Source organism: Bombus flavifrons, chromosome 5 (assembly GCF_040668555.2).
Source record: "Bombus flavifrons isolate JBK064 chromosome 5, iyBomFlav1_principal, whole genome shotgun sequence".
Classification (NCBI taxonomy): domain Eukaryota; kingdom Metazoa; phylum Arthropoda; class Insecta; order Hymenoptera; family Apidae; genus Bombus; species Bombus flavifrons.
Window position 1 is genome coordinate 1,672,591 of NC_138446.1, and position 22,930 is coordinate 1,695,520.

The following is a 22,930-nucleotide window of genomic DNA, read 5'->3' on the forward strand; positions in this document are numbered from 1 at the left end:
GTAATAAAATATGGTTTAAGTGTATTTGGTAAAACTTGGAGGAAACTAAAAAAGGTACATAAATGCTGCACAATCTACATTAATGTATGACATTAATTACCCGGTTCGTCAGTTATAGCATATACAGTCGTGGTTTATTTATTTTTGATCGTGTTTCATAATTGGCGGCGTATAAACGAAACATAAAGTTTGTTTGTATGACGTACCTTCAATTCTTTTGGAATATCTTATATACACCATATATGCTGTTATTAGATAGTTAATCTGAATAAGATCGGTCGATATTTTTCATTTGGCAAATCATTACGTTTATGGAATAAGAAAACAAGTTCTGCCAAGGCTATTAATTCAGATGAAGTCTTTTAGGAAAGTCTTCAGAAATTTCTTCGTACAGTGTTGAATTACGTGTACGGAAGCTTTATTGAGCGATCACGTAAAATGTTATGTTTCATAAATGAACGAAAACATGCTAATTTTATTCGTAAGTTGTAATGTACGCTGGCTTACGAAAATGTTTGAATTTTAGATATTAATAGAAATTTTGTATAAATGTCTTATATGTGTAATAATATAGAAAACATTGTTATTTTTATTTCTACATTTCAACCGTACTATAACTGTGTTACATTCGTAAGAATTTCCTGCGGTAAATGTTCACAAAGCTTCGTGAGTGTGAAGTTACGGACGACACGACCAAAGTATTCGACATCGCGTACTTTCGCTCCATTTCAAAGTTAGTATGATTATACATTATACGCGAAGGATATAATCACGTATACGAGCAAGGAAATTACGTATGATAATTCGTATGATCGCATGTGTCACCTACTTTCACGTTGATTTTCTGCATTCCTATTGATCACTGCATTGGCATGGAACATTCATGTGATGGATGAAAACAAATCCAATTCCAAAGAACAGCGATATTGTTACTTAGGAACGGTTACTGTGTATTTATCTGTTCTTTCACCATTTACTTTCGAATTTTAAATTAAAGAATTTTGCATATCCATTTAATATCCATAGTATTACCGTTCCCCTTAGTGCCGTTTTACATCATATTATGGTTAATATGCAACGCTTTGTCTCAATTTTTAATCTAAATCATCGTGTAAAGTCTGCGTAATATTAAACTAAAGTTTTTATAGACGTGAGACAAAAGGTGAGACAAAATAATACCTTACTGTTGGTCAATAGTGTACAAACGTACGATCGGACAATTTTCGTGACACCCTCCACTGAATCTTTAAATTTCACATAAATGCATAAATATTTGCAATCTAGTTACATAAAGGATATCAAATCGCTTTCGATTTCTCGTTATGTTATTAGCATTTCGAACAAGAACGACCAACGGAGGAATACTTTCAGCTGTAAGTATACACCGATATACGCATATGCATAATACAGAAGTATTTGTAACTAATAAACGTAATATTGTACACCTGCGGCAGACATTTAAGTGTTTGCGCAATGAAATATTATCTTTGGTCTAACGTATTGGTTATTTAATACGAGATATTTAACGCTGTTGATGGTACTTTGATCACTTTACATGGTTACGTTGTATTTTGCGATATTCGCACATGTTTCGTTACTAGACGTACTTACTTACCCTTACGCATCGCGCGCTAAGGAACTGTAGAATATCGGTTCATTGGCCCATCGATCTCTGCAGACTTATTCTACTTACAATCAGCTCCCTATAACGCAGTTACAACATAGTTCACACTATTTACTCTTTATAGGCACTAAATAACTAATGTACTTATACTTCTGTAATCGTTTGCCTTTTGTAAAGAACAAAGAAGCTGTACCTTTTTCACGATACTTATGACGATAAAGATTTTAATGAACCAGCTGTGAGGAATTAAGAATTATAAATTCATGCCTGGTAGATAATATTTGAAAAACTTCTATTATCGCTGATAATTAACGAGCCAGGCAATATTTATTAATATTTTGGTGATCAGAAATAATTTTAGAATTGTTTAATGTTAAAATGACAATTTTTCTTCAAATTTTACTTATTACGTTTTTTTAATAACTTATCCCTACTTTTTCGGATACTGAACATTCTACTGTATAGAGTTAACAAATTTTTCAGAATCTAGTGGAAATCGAGCGATTAAATTCGTCCTACATATTTCTACGTTGCGGTGAGAGGCAATTCGATCAAACTCACCTTAACGAAAGTTGTTCGAACACTAGCTACTTTGGGCGCGAAAGCAACGTCAATTCAAATAGCGTTAAACAAGTTAAAGAATCTGAATCGAATACGTTATTTCTTCGCATCGAAAAATAGACGCCTCCCATTTGTGATAAGCATGAAACAATATAAAAGTACAAAATATATCGGTAATAGTATCTAACTATCTTTTATTTTTCTTTCTTTAAAATTATCTTTTTTTTAAATTTTGATTTTAAACACTTTGCTGAGCTATACATATACAGGATCCAGCCAAATAATATGTAAAATGAGATTATTTCTTACGATAAAATTAGAAATAAATATAGAATACAATTTTTTCATTCTCAACTTAGTTTACGAGAGAATCGAATTTGAAAATTTATCGTAAGTATACTTGAACATGACTAATTCCGCACCAGACAGGACTAAATCGGCAAAAAGTTATTCTACGCGTGAAAATGCTTTGTTTTCGATAAAATCTAGACATATTTAGTTAGAAATCGGCCTAGTACATGCATATAATAAATTTTCAAATTTATCTTCTTGAAAATGAAGCCTTAACCAGAAAAATTGTATTCATTTTTTTTCTTTATTCTCACACAAGCAATCACGCTGTCCCCGCTTTTACATATTATTTGGCCGGACCCTGTATAGTCAATGACTTTCTTCTATTAACTGGAAGGGAGAACTTAAATGATTTACATATAAAAATGTACTAGGAGACTCTTTGTAATCAATTTACCGACAACTTAAGCTCAATTAATTTGAGTTTGGCGTTAATTAACTATATAATAATTTATTTGAATAAATGATTTTTGATTGGAAGTGTCAGTCGCAAATGTTTAATTATCCGAAACGTTAAAGCGGACAAAAATGATACGAAATATATTTTATCCTGAAATTTCTCGGTTGATGTAGAAACGCATAACGTTAAAAGTCAAAGAACCAATTAACGTAGAGTCAGTCTGGAGAGTAGGAGAGCCCGTTGGTTCCAAGCGGGGAGTACTCTAAATCGTCGATACCCGTCGCGTCGATAGTGCGAGCACACCGACACACTGATACATTCGTATAATCCCTGTCTCTCTCCTCTCGTCCGGCGTGGCATCGCATTGTCGGCGCAGACGCCGTGGCAACGCTTATTGATCGCGGTTGTGTGTGGTGCTCGGTGTCTCTGCACGCGTCATGCGTCGTCGTCTTTCGCGACGTAGCGGCGGTGCCGGGCAGTAGAATATACTGGTGTTCCGTCTTGTCCGCCAGTACGAGGCAGCCAATAACGACGGTGCTTGTGACAGCAGACGTGTCGTATACCTTCGATTCGTCGTAGTGCGCGTAGTTCGCTCGGATGATTTTAGAGATCGCGACGACGATCGACGACAACGGGATGCGATCGAGAAACGCTGCGACGGCGATCGGAGTGTAAATCGTACGGCCGCCTGGTCCATAGTTACCGCTAGGAAACGGGACTCCTCCTCGGGTCGACGAAAACGTATCGAGGATCGGAAAGCCACCACTGGTAGTAAGCTTGGCAGGTGGTTCTCAAACGATATCGCGACCGTCCTTTTTCCACATTCAGTGAAAGTGATCGGCGGTGAAGCGTTCTCGAGTTGGCCGGATGCTCGGCCGACAGGTGCGTTCGTAGAGGCTCGCTCGGTGTACCGGGCCAGCCGATACTTTGTAACGATTGGTTCGGACACGAGCTTCGGCCAACGCTCGACCAATCACGTACGCGCACGGACCAGGCGGCTTTTCCGTGATTCCGGCGCCGATCGACTTCGGCTCGTTACTGCGAATCGCTCCGTGAAACTCGAGGACAACGTCTGTAACGAGGAATCATGAGTCTGCTGTCTTCTTCCATCGGCAACGTCCGCTGCCTCACGGACGAAGAGGCCGATCACAATATGCTTCAGGGTAAATGTCAACCTTGTGCAACCTTTGTTTCGCTACATTAATTTCAGGTTCACGCTCAAGGTCGATGCAGCTGCAACCGAGGTCCTCGGATTCGGAAGGACAAGTTTGCGTGGCTGACGTCGAGACGCGATCGATTCCGCACCAAGCGTGCTCCTATCTATACCTATATCTATATATACCTGACATATCTATGCAATATCTACGTGTCTTTTTGTTTGCGTTTTTGCTTAACAGTAACACACGGAAAGTTACTTGATTCTCCAAGACAGCCGATCGGTATTGTTCTTTGCTCGTACCTGACAGACGACTTCCACACTCCGAAACGATGACTCATCGACACGGCTCGTGAATCTAATAGTTACCGCAGCTGCATCGGAGCCTTAAGTGTTGCACATTGCGCTCCTTTTAAATTTAATATCTCCAAATATCTTGCATATCTCAGCAAAAACTTATATATTTTATAATTCAAAAAATGTGAAGAGTAATTGTAAAATTCAATAATATATATAAAATTCAATAGTATAAAATTCAATAGTGTATTTTCAGCAAATACACGCGTACCTTTTTATCAACGCGTGATTGATAAAAAGATTGTCGCTTATTTATTATTGACTCTCCAACCTTTGCTCAGTGTGCGGTGGCACAACACGGACTTGCGCAATGGGTTCGTCTGTGAATGATAATACCGCACTTTTAATAAGAAATAGGTACGCTACTTTTGTAAAAATGCACGATAGATATCAAAGATTTGGTCTTGTAATATTCTTGTGAATGGGAGTCGTTTAGATTTTTCGTTTTTTTTTTTTTTGGTATCTATGAGCTAGTAGAATAGGTATTTTGATTAGGGCAGGTCAGAAGCCTGCGCACTACACGGTACCGATAGAGAAGCTTCATAAATGTTCTTTTTCATTCTATGTAATTTTAATTTTGTTCGACCGTTCGCGAGGAGACGCGGTCGCGGTAGAACGCGCCAACGAGAGTCGTAAATTCTCGTTACGATACGATGATCGACGCCATGAATAAGTCGATCCCCTATTTCGATTAAGATAATGGAGGTGGTTGAATAATTGTAACACTGATTTAACAACTTTTCCTCGAAGAATATAAGGTGAAGAGTAATTAACAAGTTGTATTCTGTTTGAAGGGATGATAGCAAGTGAAGTTATGTTCTATGAAGGGGGTACTTATATGGAACTAGTGATGGGTACTGGTTGCCCCATCAACGGTCGCTTGCGGGTGAAAATGACCGTTGAACATGGGAAAAACGTGCTTTTCCCATTTTTTTACTGGATTAATCAATAACCATAAAGCACTTCTCGACTTGAAAAAAGTTTTGTAGCAATTAAGGGTGTTGACAGTAAAGTAAAAATGCTTAACTTTATGATGGTTCTTTAGGATTATTGCAGTGTGACTAATTATATTTGTACAACTGTCGACCGAGGGTTACGGAATGTAACAAATTTGTCTATTTTCTTACTCGAAGTGTAACCTTTAACAAATTATTAAGTACAACAATTCCTATCAAGTTTCCAATAGTTTCTATAAAGAGAATTTATATTATCATTCTCACCAAGAATATTAACGAAATTTATTTTATGAAACAAAACCAAGAAATGTTTAAGTAATGGAAAAATTTTAAACAGAATATTCACGACTACTTGAGTTTAGAAAAACAGTGTTATTTTCCATTTCTCCGTATATTTCTTTTCGTTTATCACAGAATTGTCTACCGATAAAGTCGACGGCCTGCAAATTGTATTTTGATATATGTGTGCTGCAATCAAAGAATATTGTATCTCATGACCACGTCTGCTAGCTTTTTATATCTTCTCGAAGCAGTTAAAAACACCACGTTGTATTTTGCACGTAATATTTTCATACGAAACTCCGACAATAGGATCTGAAATTCGAATAATTCTAACGTCTGTGTTACACGTTGTAACGATTAAATTACCATAGAAATTATACAGAGCAAGTACGTATTATTCCTAATGAAGCTTGTAATTAGAACGAGAAAGCTTTTTGATGTTATCGTAGCTTGTTGTAATTAATGCCGCAATTATTTCTACCGGATACGATAACCTTTCAAAGTAACCTCGAACATTTAAAAATTTGCTCTTGACACCAATATTAAGTAACAATGGTGTGTTTTAAAAAATGACAATTTGCATCTTCCGATACAATTCTCTTTCGACCTTCCACTTTTCGCTAGTCGATTTTCTCAGTTTCTAGAAGGATCGTCTTTCAGCGATGTGAACGCTACTTGACCCAGCACTTAATCAATAATGCATCTCTGTGCATTTTCGTATTTTAATATTCACGAAGAAATTATCCGATATTACGTCGCAGAACGTTTTGAGATATTTATCATACAGTACTGCGCAAAATTTTTAAGTTTAATCTACGATACTAATTATATTTTTAGGAAATACTTCAACATAGTGTTAACAAAAATAGTAAAAGCTAAAAATTATTATCGGGATAAAAGCTTAATGAAAAACAGATTCGTTAAAAGAACGGAATGCCGGTTTCTAGCTATTTAGTTGATTGGCTATCGCTCAAATACAGCATTTTCTTCTGCATTTTCTATCTTTTTAATATAGCATGATATAGTATGTCAAATATAGTGATCGAATGAAGTAAATAAATGCGTTAAGTAGTTTATGCAAATAAATTCTACCATTACCGGTCGCGTTTTGCTCTTTCCTTTTTAAGATCTGGCATACCTAACGTCACCTGGCATTCGAAGGAAGTGGCTGTGCATATTTATGATCATTGCTTCGGGCTGTTAACATACCTTCAAACAACTCCTATATTGCAAAAATGAAAGTATGTGAGGCAGAAATAATGCACGCATTCTATCTTTAGCGCTTGCTGCTGAACCAACTTCGAATTGTTGTTCACAAGCAATGGAAATAACTAGGAAATTATATTCAAACAGACTAATATAGTGTGTATTGTGTTATCGTTAGATAAAATTGATTCCTAGTGATATCTATGAAATGATTGTTATACGCATTTATAAGTTTAATTTTATCGATTCGATGCTAAGTTTGCTCTCGTACTAAGATGTTTTGAATTTCCAAATGATGTCGTCCGATTTGATAAAGTATGTTGCAAACCGTTTCGCTTTCTTCTTTGTATTCATAAAAACATGGATTAGCATATCTGTAGCCTATTATTGCAAATGCCGTTAGAATGAACTTTCTGGTAGCTTCGTGTAATCTAGATTCTTTGCCCTCCGAATTCTTTGGTTCTGTTGATCAGAAAATAATACGCATAATTTATTGATAAGAAAATTATACAAAAATAATAATGGAGCAGCCTTATTAGATAACGGGGAAAAATCTTCCAAGATTTTTTTAAACTCGTATAGAACTATATATTGTGTTATTTCAATTTCTGCATTGAAATTGTCCACCTATCTAGCAGTTTGTGCTCCGATATCAATTTCTACTTATCGTTCGTACTTCAATTTGAATTAAAAGTAGTCTTTGGTGCTATTATTTTTGAAAGGTTATCTTACAAGGTCAGATCAGTGATAGTCGGTTTCTGGCTCTTGAGTCTTCAATAACACTAGAGAGTTCGAGCTTCAATTATATTATTACATTTATCCTAGAAATAATAAAAAATATGTAAAGTATCTTCTAACAAAATGTATTGATAAAACCATACGAGCATACGTACATATAAATAAAGATTTTTGTTCAAGTATTCAACAAGGATTCATTACTGCATCGAATGTTACAGTTACAGGAAATTGGTTCTCGAGGAAGTGAAACCCTTCCTGTCAGACTACCACTAGACAATCTCTTTATTCCTTCCTGCAAACAATGGTATATCCACGGTATAACCAACATTATAACATATATATATAACTAACATTCCAATTAATGCTGTTAGCGTATAACGATAAGTGACGAAACGTTAAAACGTAAACAGCGATTGTTGAAGCTATTCTAACGAAGAAATTACCTGAGTAAAGTTAACAAAGCTTAATAACCGTGGTGTAGCGTTTCTCGGCATTCTATAAAAACAATTCTATAAATCTGTAACTTCTGAAATTATAGCTTATTGCGTTTTATTCCCGAAGACAAATTATAATATGTTGTCTGTTTGTTAATCGATGTATTTTAATTTCGAATGACATTATCTGTTGAACTTTATACATACTTGTAACATTGACTCAGCTTTTTATATTTATCCTATTAATTCCCAGTCAAAGTCACATATGATAGTATACATACAGTTGGTAACATAAGTATTGGCACACTCTTTAAAACAGAATGATTTCTTTTTCTTAGTTTCATTTTTATAGATTGTCTTTAATACTATAGTACTTTTAAGACTGGTAAGTAATTTTAATGCAATAATGACAAATTCTTCTAATTGTTTATATAAAATATTTATTAACTTCGACCTTTTAAAAAAAGTACCAAAAAGTACCTCCGTAATTTTTTGCATGCTGTTTCCGGACATATTGAATTTTCCATTGACATCAAATTTATTTGCTCAAATTTGGCCGAAGTGAAAAGATAGTTAAAGTTGTTATTAACGCGTTCAGCGATCAGGTCTTAAGCATTCAAATTGTGCTCTCGCGAAACGGTAAGATACTCGTGTTACCGTAAACATTAGACCACTTATTCTCAAATGTTTATACGTTATCTAATTTTCATGAGTTTTCATCCTAAATTTGAACAAATGAAAAAATGCTGAACAAATAATGAATAATCTTGACTTTTTATCCTTAAACCTACATACATAAAACGATCGGCACAATTTTTCAGATATTTCCACTAAATTGATAAAAAAAGTTTTGAAACAAAAGTTACTCAATAATTACACAACAATAAATTGCGATAGTGAAAATTTCCAAAAGCTTTTTATTCAATAAAAAATAAAGATCGTTACAACTTTTCTTCATGAAACCATATATTTTTCTTTATGGTAATCGATGTATATCTGTATTCTCTATAAAAAGGTATTAGAGGATTTAGGTCGAAGATCGATTAGTTTAAAAGTTATGATTTTTGTCCTGAACGCACATATAAGCGACAACCGTGAAACGACTTGAATTCTTTGAGAAATTAAAAGGATTAATTAACTAGATTACGTGTAGAAGAAATTTTAAAAAAATAGCAGTTGGTAGGAAAGTTGTAGAAAATATCAAAGGTCACTTTTTACAACTTTTTTTATCTGAGCCTGTAATGTAAATTTAAACAATATGTTTTGTACATTTATGTTAGCTATACACATGCTGAAATTTCCATCGAAATCGGTTAACGTTGCTACGAGCTTCGGGTAAAAGTAAAAAATTATAGTTTTCTACGATTTTTGTTCCATGACTGTAAAAAATCTACATTTTTGCTTATCTCTCGATACCTGTTGTTTGTTTCTCCATTAACTAATTTCCATAAAATTTTCACCATATATATAACCAACATAAATCTACAAAACGTATTTTCCACATTTACATCACACGCTCAGATAAAGAAGTTGTAAAAGTTTAGTTTGGTCGAATTTTAAAAAAGTTATTCTGTTTTATAAAGCGTTTATGTCCTTAACTGTATATGGAAATACATAACGTTTAGGGAATGCAACATATATTTGATCGTTGAAAAAATCTCTCTTGTCTCAGCGGTTCTTCGATAGGGAGAAAGGAAATCAAACTTTCTCGCGGGAACACGACATACAATCAAAATATTATACATACCTGCTTCCGACCGCAACGCACGAGTAATACAATCTCTCTTATATTAACTTGTACGCTTTGTCTATACTTTATTTTCCGTACTACTTCAGGTTTAGTTGGACGCATCACGAAATCGTTGAATAGTAGTATTTCGAATACTAGTATTTCGTAGCGTAAGGTTAGCTTCAAAAGTGTAAAGCATTTTCTACACGAGTCGTGTTGCATCAGGATCTTTTGTTATGCGATACTATTGCGAGCTACATAGGCTAGTATTCCATCCAGTTTTTGCACGAAGATGAGTAGGCGTTGAAAGAGAAGAATATAAAGCATCGTGAATTGCACGCGCGCATAAGTTTGAAAACGTAGAATGTCCTGGGAATAGATCTTCTCAAATGACTGCAATTTTATTTCCCGTGAATTTAAGCAAATCAAGAAGATTTATTTTCTAGAAAGTTAACTCCGGATAATTTGATTCGTGTATCTGCTATTTTTATAGGAATGACATCGTAAAACGTGCATGTCTGTCTAGATCTCATGGTCTCATCATAGAAAACGCTTGAAAATTAAAGATAAAAATAGAAGATCGTGACATCGATGCTTGTTTATCTTTCTGCTGTTAACTCTGTTGCGTAATATCGTACTTTGATAAGCTACTAATTAACTGAATATTTGAGACATTATTCCGTTTTTGATACTTTAATACCTAGTATTATACCAAGCATTTTATATTTTTTGCGATATTAACATAACACATAAGTACCTGTAATTATCTACCAGTAATATAATATTCATTGCTACGAAGTCTTTGATTTCTTTGAATCATATCGATCTCTATCTTGCATATATTTAACAGTAACGTGTTTATCGTGTAATATGAAAAATTATTGGCCATATACACGTAACAAATTATGGAAGTTGACTTCGGAAACATGAGAAGATGTAATGCAAGGGTACAATGGCATTGTGCGCTTCATTCTCTTGGCTTTGCCTGTTATATAACAGTGAGTAGCCTCGTAATTTAACAGTAGCTATGCTAGTGCTTTGATGAAAATGTGAGAATCTTACTAGACTTTCCTAATTAGTGTTAGAATTTTCGAATTGAACACATACACACTTATCATTGTTCACATTTACTTGCATCACATTTTTATTATTAGGCGATAACAGACCATGCTTGGTTCGTTTCTTCTACTTTTTCCTTTTGCAAAAGTATTATAGTTTGTCGAGTTTCGATCGTGTCTTTAACAGTACATTGCACTTTGTGCTCGAACTGCAATGTTACCATGTTTCGACCAAACGTTGTGATATTCGTTAACAATATATTATTAATTTCATATACATATTTGCATGTAAATTAAGTGCATTTTGGCGGTGATATTTAATGGAAATGCGCTATACATTTGTAATTATAATTAAAAACTTATGTTTACATTGATACGATAATTAATGTTTGCGATATTATCTTTGGTGAAAGGAAGAAAGAAGTGTTTCAGCTTTAAGAAAAGTGTAACGCTCTACAGATAAAATTCATAAAGAGGTCGTATAAGCAATTCGGGTTGTTATTTCGATTATGTTGATTTTCATCGAATGCAGATCAGGATGCATTATTTTATCACAACGATATTTTAACACGACGATGAAACAGCTAACTATTTGTGATTAGAGGATATTTGAAATAGTACAAAATTTTATTTAAAAATCGTAGTAAAAGTATCCGTGAACGTTCCAAAAAAAAGTGAACGTTTTACGATCGATTAACAACTAAAAACTGGAACTAGTTAAACCGGAATTCCGGTGGGTTTTTAAGTTAATAAAATCAGAGAGAGTTCCATTCTGAAAAATAATCACTTCCAGCATGTTTAATGGATGCTGTGTATCACCTTCAACAAATGGACAAACTTTCAGGTAGGAATCAAGGGTTTTTTTAGCATCGTTTAGCTTTTACCAAGAACATCGATTCATCAACCCACGCGCATACTCTACATAGATTAACCATCGATCGGACGTCAATTAAAATTACCAGATTGCGCGTTCTTTCTGCAGACTAATTTGTACTTAATCATTTCACGTCTGTAATTTATTTAATTTCAAAGAAATCGAAACGCGTGATTTTAATGGATATTCGATGCGATTATAATTCCTGCAACGGCCAAACAACGCTACCTTGTTTTCTTTAGTTCAAATAGTTATGTTTATCAACATTCCAATTCCTTTACCGTATTTCTTTCGAAATTACAAGAAAAGCATCTAATTTGTTGCACCTAATTGTATATATTTAATGAATTTAAAGTGTTAAATTTAATTTCCTAGATAATATAACTATTTTGTTATAGATATTTCTTTTTGTTAGTCAAATGACATAAAAGTAAAGGAAAGCAACAAAAATAGACTGATGTTCTTTCCGTGTGGTCTTCATAGGAAAATGGGACTTGTATTGTGCGCCTATAATCTTCAAGTACCCTAAACTTGTTCGAAAGAAAGTTCCATTCGTTGCACACTTTTACCTATCGGTCTGCAATAAAGTAAAAGGCTCGTAAATAACAATAAGTCGTTCTAAATTATCAACCGAGACGATAAACTAGTAATACAGCCAAGTAAGTCCCGAATCGTATATCATTTTGCTTTTAAACTCCATAGTACCCATTATAAACCTATTTGTCATAAATTCAACAAGAGGCATCATAAAATCGAATTTGATGATTTATACCTATTTGTTCATGATACGAAATTACATTGTGCAAGTCTTACGATAAAGTTATGTTCTGATTTACAGCGAGAAATCGACCTTTTATCCTCCGTTTTTTTTTTTCTAACAAATTTAGGATAAACGTTAACGCGTTCATTTACACATCAAAAGGGCATACAAATTTTCGAATTATATAAAACTTTTACTCCGCTGACTCGAATATTCACACGATAGATTAACACGACAAAAGAGATCAAAGCTATTTTCTGCATCGTATGTTTCGTATGTATGATTCGTGTTAAAAATTAATATTAGCATTCATTAGAACGGTATTAAACTATATCTATGTATGTATCTAATATATCTATATCTATGTAATTTGGATTCGCAATTGTTTTATTTAAATTCTTTCATAGCAGACTTGATGCATTCGGGCATTAGACTGGCATAGATTAGAACGTGATAATGTAAGATAACTGCTCCGAAGCTTGAAAGTCAAGAAAATAGAAAAGCAAGGAATAACGTACAGGTGGTCCATACAACTGTTGCGAGTAACAAGTTCGTTTTTCACAAGCCTGTATTACAATGTTCATGAAAATATTTTTGAAAAGGTTATTTTGCGAATTATTATTTACTTCTTGTCGCCGTGTCCTCTTTCGTAGCGAATCAAAAGAAAGTTACATTAGACAAGAGTTAATTTTGTCGACTATAATATTAGTAAAATTAAAAAAAAAGAACAGATCAAACATAATCTGTTAAATGATTAGTTCGTAAAATATTGAAAAGTCAATTTTATTTTTAACCTGTATCATAAATTATAATCGAAATCGACCGTATCTGGAGTTCGAAGTTTCAAAAAGATTTCTCCGTTTCAATTTTGCTGACAGGCGAGGTTCTTTATCGGTGAAGGCATTCGGAAAAACACGACTGTTCCAGATTGAAAGAACAAACAACGTTTCGAATGTGAACAAATACGGGTTGCAGAAGACACGTCTTTACTTTCCCGTGATTAACGTTCGGCAACAAGAAAAGGCGCATCGCGATACTGCACGTAGAATTTATCATACGGGTTTATCTACCGCAATTGCATTTCATTTTCCATTACAATTTCAACGCATTCGTGGGAGGCATCGCATCGATCGATCGATCGAATTCGCGAAACAAGCGATATACATCGCATCCTCCGGTTTTCTATCTTATCTCTTATCCTTGTACGTCTAATTAAAATATTTTGAAGATTTAATCACAAACATCACGTTTTAAGATTCTATATTATTTCAAGTTCTGAAGAAATCTAATCTGACTCTAATCTGTGGGTCAAAGATGTTTAAAGGCAGTAGGGTTATCAAATATTAAGCTATTTTAGCGAATTTTGAAGCTGGTTGCCCAATATTTCTTTTTTCACGTTATTAAAAATTTCTTTATATGGAAACGTGATGGCTGTGCTGTAGGTTATTCAGCTATTGGTAGAAGAGAATCGCAATGAAAGGTTGGGAAACACTGATATAAACAGTACGAAAAAGTGTTGGTAACGTTTCACTTTCCCGCGGGCTATGTTAGTATTTTTATCTACATGCAGAGGAAATAACATTCCGCAATGATGTCTCTTGTTATTCGCTACTCTCTATTTCACCGTTGGCGACGTAGGTTTCCGGCGGATATACAAGGCCATTGTTTTTGTCGGATCACTGTCCAAACGTGTCCCGAAGAAATAAACTACACCCGTCGCTCAATTTGCGTGGAGTATCCGTTCCACGTGGATTCGTTTTACGCGAATGAGATTCGCGTAAATCTGTCAATACAAAATAAAAAAAATATGTACACATATGATGCACAAAGTGATGTACTTTTATCCTTATCTCATATCAGCATTGACGCTGACTAACCGCGTAAATTAACATCGTAGATAAAAAATACCATGTAAATTGAAGGACCAGTATATTTAAGTTTAGGTATATACCTACATACATATTATGTATTTTATTTTACATATAAGGTACTGCATCGTTCTTTTCGAATTCATTGTACGAATTTATTTCAAATTATCTTTTGATATTTACTGCCCAAATGAATGAGGTGTACGTCGTGAAGGGTGCCAAAAGAATACTCGACGTTTATTAATGTTACTAGCGTGTGTTGCCCAAGTCTAACTCGGACTGTTGTCTCGCACTCTGTCACGAGCTTTCTTCGTAATCCCTTTTTTATAGGGTGCCGAGGTCCTCAGAAAAGAAAGTTTTCTTCGGGTGTAGGGAAACAGCTTTCTTTTTCTTGCCGATGGCCCTTGCGCTCTTCCCGAAGTCTCAGGATTTATTCTTTTATGACGTTCTGGCCACGGACGTCGTTTCGTTGGCCATGTGGTCAATCCTGTGACCAAAGTGCGCTTCAACCCTGGAACTTTCTTTACGGCCTTGTGCCACTACATAAATTTTAGAAATGTATGTACATATTTGATTGCTACATAGTACATATTTATTTTCATGCCGAGGAAGTAGGATTAGAAGAAGAAAATGTTTTCGTTCGTACAGGTTATAACTTGTAGAATCTCATAGAAGAAACTTGTAGAAATTCATTGAATTCATTGAAAATTCATTGAGAATTCATTGAAAAGTGTGTGTATTTACATTCGATTCTATCGATTCGAAAGTAAAGAACTTTCAAACTAAATAATGTAGCGAAATTGAGAATTCTAACTAATTCGTAGTTATCGTAATGAAAATATTACATACAGCTATAATTAATTACTATTTTCAGTAAATTATACAAGTTCGCACTTCACATTAAGTTATAAGAAATATAGCGAATAAATATATACATGTTCTTAAAGGCTTTATCATGTAAAAGAAACGTTCAAAGGTTACTTCGCACGATCCTGGTTCTTAACAAGCTCATGAGTAATTTACGAAACAATAGCCTAGAACGAAAATTAATAACCGCTCCTTCTATCAATTAATTATCGATGTTACATAACTTTGTCTTTGCCAAAATAAAATGAAAGTCTGCCTAACTGAAATTTATTCGTTTTTATTAATTTTCTGTTTCACAACTATAGAAGTTGCCGATTTAGAAATGACCCGATTAACGGCTCACATCATTTTAACATCCTAATAATTTAACATCTTACATCGTAATTTCGTTTATGAGAGGTCAAATCGATAGAAAAAGATAAATTTTTTCTTGGCAAAATTTCCCGATGATTCGTAAAATCGTAGTGTCCCGCGTACCGTTAAACCTATGCTAACCGGGACGAATTCGATCGGGCATCACTCGTCCCTGAAGCTGTCTTGCAAAGCTCAACAACGAGCGATCATATGCTCGGTAACGGTACAAAGTGCAACGCGCATGGTGCATTTACGATAACAGAGTGCGGCCGCGAAGTAGTGCCTTCATAGATGCCTATCCAAGTAGAGATAGAGCCGAGACTTTGTGACCTGGAACGGAACGACCGTCCCGTCTACCTATATGTACCTACATACTCTTTTCTATGTATACGTATAAGCATCTGTATTTCCGCAGCTATGTACGCATTCGAACTGTATGTAATACGGTACCGATCAGAATAGGGACCAAGTACAGTGTTTAGCAAAATCGCGCTTTTACCGAGAGGACGCTTATTATAATACCAGACACGAGTTTCTCGTTCAAATATTAGTACAGAGTAACTTTGCTCGAAGTTAACACAATTATTACCAATTTTCATACGAGCCACTTAGAAGTGGCTAGCTTCATTTTTCACAAATCGCTGAATTTTACTTCCAGGACTTTTCTACCAGTTCATAATTTTACAATTTTATGCGAAATAGGCCAATCGGCTGATTTAAAATCTACAAAATTTTCTCGGTCACCGTCGTTCGCCTCATTATCAAACTTGTTCTTACGCAGGAGAATTTATTAACGTTGATAACTCGTAGCTTCTGACTTGTAAAATTCCACTAACGATAGCAGCTAAATTATGTAAGAGCTCTAACGATATTAGTGAAGCGACAAGTGACTAGCTCTGGGTTAAAGACAGAGCTTTTGCGATTTTATTCGTCGAATTTATATTGTCTTTTCTTCGGTTACACGTATTCGACGATAAAGTTTCCGTTAGTTTCCCACACTTGAAAAATGCACGGCTGCAACAGCGTTAATATGAAACGACCTTAGGATGTCGAGGAATACTCTGCCGGATGCAATGCAAGCGTAGTATGTATCCAGTGCACGGTAGATGATATTACCAGAAGAAGAAAAATTGTTCAAGGAAGGCGTCCATGGTGAACGTCCACCGTCTCGGTTACTCAAATGTAATTAGAGTTGTACAAATTTAAATGCTACCGTAACATCCTGACGTATTCTACACTATGATTGCTTGCCTTTCTCTCACTACACTGTTAAAGGGTTAATGCTTGACATACCTAATCACGATCACGATTAACGTTCGCTTCTTCTTAGTTTCTTTACGCATGAAAATATATATTACGTAACTTACATAGAACATTTTTTGTCGTACGTAGCTACACAGGACAAAGACTTCCGTGTTTGAAACCCACTTCATACGCGTGTCGACGTATAATGAGCCTGGTATGCGTTTAGGGTGGAGCGACTGGGATATAGCGTACAACGTGAGCGCATGGCGTTTCGATTTTTATCAGTCACTCGCGTGAACCTGTCACATCAACTATTTACCAGTACTAGTATTATGACATCATAGTTAGACACATAGTTTGTAAACCACGCGAAAAGCAATGCCCTTATGTAGTCAATGTTCGTACATGATGGCGCTTAAGCCGAGGCAAATAGTTTCATGAGTTTAAAAACATCGATCTTTTTTATTGGCTATATTGAAATATAATAAACGAAAATAATATATAGAAAACAATAGAAATGTAATTTTCTTGAAATACGGTGTTTGGAGATGGTCGACATAAACCAGGCGTGTCGTCTAATTTATTAAGCAATTTTTCTATCGAATTTTGATACGCTAATAATATAATATCGAGACAAGGCCTAATATAACATCGAAAAATTATTCTATTCCCTGATATTGTGTTTCAGTCTTTAATGAGAACACGCTGTTGCAAGTGATCGCTCGGACCGTACTAGTTAAACTATACTACTCGTTGTCCATATATTTGCGTATATCCTTGCGCACGCCTGCGTACGTGGCGATGTGAATCGTTAAATATTTGTCGTAAAATTCCCGGAAGAGTGGCACAAGTTGTAAATTACCCGTCGATGCACATCCTTACTTCCTTCTTTTTACAAGATATAAACGCAAAGCACGCGTTTGAAAATACACACCCCATTCACTACCTGTCGCTCGAAAGTATCTTTTAGCGTGCTTATTCCATTCTTTCATTCTACGTGCTACTATAGGAATGCAAATTCCTCCCGTAAGCTTCTTTATATCGTACCATGGAATCGTACGCCAAATTTAACTTCCTTGCCTGCAAGAGTTTTAAACTAGCCAGTGTTTGAATATTCAGCATTAAATAATAAAACACACGGGCATTGAACCTTTGTAAATATGTTTGTAGAACAACGACGAATACATAAATTGCTAACAGTCTGGCAGATCTTCCGACAGTTTCGACTTTGTTGTATTTTAAAAGCAAATGAAACATTTTTGTCTTGATACAGATAGTTGTGTTATTTCTCTCCGACGAATCTAAATACATACAGACTTTGTCCTTCAGTGGAAATACGGTAAAGTACCTAGAGTAGGTGATTATAGATAAACGTAACTGCATTGCTTACATTTACCTTCCGGTGTATATTCGTTTCGCACACATCTCTACTTCCTGCGTGTGTATCGGTTAAGTATGTAAGCACGTATCTTTTAACAGGAAAGTAGTACTAGTGTAACATCCGCGGCAATGTGTAACTCTCATTCGTACTTTGACAAGCCAGTGTATGCTTTGAGTCTCTCACGCCTGCTGCGCCCTTCTTTAGAACACCTTCACGCGTCTATTACCATTTCTCTTGGGAACGCAATTCGAGAACCTCGTGAGTTTCGAATAGTTCGTACAATTTTATTGCGTTTATTATTCGTATCGCCTGTTTAACCCAGAGTTTCCTATTTGATTATTAACGATTCAAATGATTGGATATTAACAAATAAAATATATTTATTTCTATATATTATTATGTAAGACGGACGAAGACATAGAGTTCTATGTAGATAGATATTTCATGTCTTCACAATGGGTACCACGAAGCGGGAGCACAACTCGGTCGAACGAATCGAGCGTCCTCGATTTCAGTTTCCCGTAGATGCTTTAACGATGATCATTATCGTGAGAATAAAACTGTATTACGAGACAATTGATATGGTCAAGGAAATTCTAGCTTTTTACATTTCGTTCCGAATCGCCCTCTGAAATCCACATGTTTGCAATTGCGTTTTGATTGATTTAGAACGTCTCATACCTTCAGTATCTTTGTATAATCTTACAATAATGCAAATTCAAATTAAACATAGCGCTTGACATCTTTCGTTTCACTATTTCGAATTTATTCCATACTCTCGACGTATATCGACGACTGATTTGATATTCTCGTGTTTCATCATCGAATAAAAAAGAGAAAGAAAATCAATGGACGTTGTTAGCGGAATATTCAACTATTACTGCTTAATTGAAAATGGAAAATGTACACAAAAAGCAATTACTCTTGAATTTAAAGAGAGAGACAAATTTATACGGAACTATGATGCCTACGTAATTGGATGAGAGTTTAATGAGATTAGAAACGTGGGACTCGATTCGGTAAAGAAAATATAGGTAATCCGTGCGATGCGTGTGTTCAACTAGCATTTCTATAGTATCTCTGGTCACGACAACGCACAGGTTAATAAAAATTAGTCGTGTTTTCGTTGGAAACATAATGTCCACGGGGACAATATAATATATTACAAGTATTACTACCATACAAGACGATTGTAACATACAGACATCCAAGTCGAAATGTTACAAGTAGGTATTTAGGAATCGATTCTACGTGACACTGCAAACGAAAACGAAGTTACGTGAAGCGTTTCTCAACTATCATCGTTACACATGACCTAAATGCACTGTTTAACGCTCGTTTAGCACATTCATTGTTGGTAATTATCGCGACACGCAAGTGGAAACTAGTTAACCGGCGAAGAAAAAAATTTGTCGAGTACCCTATTGCCTTAAAAGCGTTTGCCATAGATACTACAAAATACTTTCGAGGATTAGAACTCTTTAGAATATCGAGTCGGTAGTACGAATTTGTAGGAGCACTGTACGTTTGAGCGAATAGATTCAAGCGATGAGAGTTCATTTAATCGGGCATGAACTTAAAGCTTTCTTCAAACTTTTTTCCGATTGAAGTAATTATACGTTCCTGTTCGATCAATCGATACCTTGTCAACAAATCTACAAAATAAGTAAGTCCATACTATTTCCATAACTCGCTGAAACTATTTAGAATATGTTTCTCGTGCATTCAGTTTCGATCTGTAACGCGATGCATGTCTATCAATTGGAACTACAAGTTTCGATTTGGAAAGTAACGGTCCATGGGTCAGATGATCGACCTTGCCGATGCATAATTTCGATTTGCTTCACGTTCATCGCAGACCCTGATTTTCCCCAGAATCGATGGTCAATTATTCGCGACTCCGTTTAGTTCGTGGTTTCAAGTGAAACGAAATCAATCTATTCGGAACGATCGTTCCGCTCGTATCTGGATTTTTTTCATACGCAATCGTCTCGTTGCCTTTACCAGTTTCCTAGTCTCGTTTCCGATATGTAGGATCGACGAATTGATTGTCGTTCACGAGTTAACAGTCTGCAAAAATGCGCTTGACACACTGCCTCGGATTCGTATGCGCGTGTCCGCTTTTGAATTCACCGTCCTTTCGGACATTCAACCTGTTAACAAATATCCGACTACTGGCTGTAAAATAATATTATTCGTATTACCGAATTGTAATATTACATTGGAAATTTACTCGCATCTATAGCGCTACCAAGGTTCAGCTTAATATAAAACCAAACTTTGGCTGGAAACTTTTAACAACCGCTATAAACGCATAATGCATAATGCATAAATATCGTTTTACGTAATGTAAGGTGGACGATGTTGTTGTTTCCTCTAGTTGTATTTATTAATTAAAATGTTCATGGTTTTGTGAAAGTAACTGTGTTAGAAGTTGAACCGTACGCCGGCATGTAGAAAATGCGTTTGGCATACTGACTCGGTTTTACGCGCCATCGCACCTACGATCAACTGCCAGGAAATATCCTTCGAGTTTCCTTCCGACACTGTCCACCGTAATAAGCGTAAATTTACTTGCTCTCGAAGCGATAAGATTTACACAATAGGTCGTTAATGCAGAATAAACAATGGACATACTCGATTAGCATCTTCGAAAACTTTCGGATACTATCGAGCAAACGAGCGCCACAACATTCTTCGAGTAGAACCGATTCTTTCTTGAATGCCAGAATTGAACGACTCTCCTACAAATATCTTTATTCGTCGTATAACGTATAACAAATGTATTTCAATAATTCTGTTTTCTGCGTGGAGTTAATTATCGAAGTTTTTGAAGTTATCTTTTATATAGAACAAATTAATGTTACATGCATTCTGTATACTTATTTACATTCTTCGTTTAATAGTAAATTTGTTAACGTACTTATTCGACATAACACGGTGGAACGTATTACGTAATTTACTTGTAAATGAACGACGATTATTATTAAGGATCGGTAAAAATCTTTTCAAAAAACAATCACATCGAGTGTTATCTTTGAGAAGTTTGATAGATTCCCACGGTCGGCGGAATAACAAGAACTCGCAATAAATCTTTCGCGAACGAATATGTGTCGAAATCGGCCAAACGAAAGCCTTTCTCCTTTCCTGATGTTCGGAGCTAATCGTTTCATCGCGTGCGATATAATGTGAAATTTTTCTTTAACACGATGCATCGTAATAACGCGTTGGAATCTGCGTGTTACGTTTGGAAATTGAACTGGAAATTCATGCAACAATATAGCGCCATGAACTGTTTCCTTTGGATAATTAAAAAAACCTGTTAGAATATGCTTTGAAATATTTTTAATAATTACGATTCGAATATATACTAATAAACATAATATTTGAATAATTTTCACGAATTGAATAATTACAGTTTTTCATTCATTTGAATTACAGGCATTCATTGACATTTCGTATAGTATTGACATAAATCTCTACAGCTTTTGTCTAAATGTCATCAACGTTTAAAAATTAATGAAGAAAAAGTGGACTATGTCAAAATGTAGCGTCGATATCGGATTACACGTTTCGCAACGATTTTACATAACATGTAAAAGACCTTTCACCTTAAGTGAAGTAAAAAGTTACAACTATCAGTTATGTGAAATGTTTGCGCGTGTGTCGTACATTAAGTAGTTTTTCAATCTATATCGAGAGATACAAGTGACACTATTGTTGAAAATACACATCACAGTTCGCATATGTACATACCATGTGTATTTTGTTAGATTTCCGAATTTTCAATAAGTTTTTCAATAAGTGCATAAATATTCGCAGTCCGGTAATAACAATTCTCACCTTAACGCGTAGAGCCATTCAAAACTTCTACCGTATCCTTCCCCAGCCTAGTTGCTTTAAAAACTGGAACAGAGTATACGCCATGTCATATAGTGTAAATATGCGTGTGAAGGATGTAACAATTCCTACGCTTGTAACCATTCCAACCGTGGTAACTGATTTATTCATAATTCTCGTTTAGAATGAAACCCATAGTTCTCACAGGATGGCAGAGTCCTCGCTAATTATACCAGTTAGATTCTCTTTTTATTGTACGTATATCGTAATACTCGTAGAGAGGAGAACTTCCGGAAGAGCGTTGATTCCCAAAGAGACGACAGGATAAAAAGCGAGCGATCAACTGGCAAAAAGACGAAGCAAAAAGTACGACTGTTCCGACTAGCCGTTTCTCGCGTTTATCGCGTTCTCTTTAGTACAAGGCAACTTTTCCCTAATTAGAATACGAGGAAAGTTGGAATGATCTGCTTCAGCTTGTCGGGACCTTTCTTGACTAGAATGCGGGAAAGTTAAGGTCGTGCTTCTCTTCTGCTTTTAATAACATCGAATATTAATCGTAACAGGTACTTTACTACATACTATCTAATCCGATTTCTGTAATTGAGAGATCAGCATACAGTTATTTTTCTCTGCAAAAGTGCCTTTGATACTTCAAGGCAACTAGGCGTGTAATCCGCTCTAATTGAAAGACGCGTCCATTCACCCACGACACGTGTATTCTCCGAGGTTATTCAGTGTCATTCAACACAATTCGAAATTCGTTCTCGCACATTTCCATGTTTTTACAAATGTTACAAATTTTTAATTTTTTATATTTTTTACTTATCAGTCTCGAGCGTCAGTGGTTGATCGCGGTGAAATTTTTAGAGATGGTAGTTTACGAAAAAGA

At 35.3% G+C, this 22,930-nt stretch overlaps 1 protein-coding gene and 1 long non-coding RNA gene across 4 annotated transcripts in view; one reads left to right on the top strand and one right to left on the bottom strand.

The window, feature by feature from the left end:
- centrocortin (cerebellar degeneration-related protein 2-like) overlaps positions 1-22,930 on the top strand; it is a 51,705-nt gene that overhangs the window by 8,742 nt on the left and 20,033 nt on the right. The window contains exon 1 of one of the 2 annotated variants that reach the window (XM_069113633.1): positions 3,338-4,099. The exons of the other annotated variant lie outside the window; for it this stretch is intronic. Within the exon in view, the coding sequence (XP_068969734.1) occupies positions 4,024-4,099 (76 nt within the window). The 5' untranslated portion in view covers positions 3,338-4,023. Of the gene's footprint in view, positions 1-3,337; positions 4,100-22,930 lie in introns of those variants that run through there. 2 annotated transcript variants of the gene reach the window in all.
- On the bottom strand, positions 7,048-9,873 carry LOC138180125 (uncharacterized). 2 transcript variants are annotated; one of them, XR_011173207.1, is made up of 4 exons: positions 9,813-9,873; positions 7,787-7,923; positions 7,570-7,714; positions 7,048-7,355 (listed from the first exon to the last, which is right to left on the bottom strand). It is a non-coding gene; the product is annotated as an uncharacterized LOC138180125 (long non-coding RNA). The 2 variants fall into 2 exon arrangements; XR_011173208.1 differs by lacking the exon at positions 7,048-7,355 and having other exon boundaries at positions 7,431-7,714.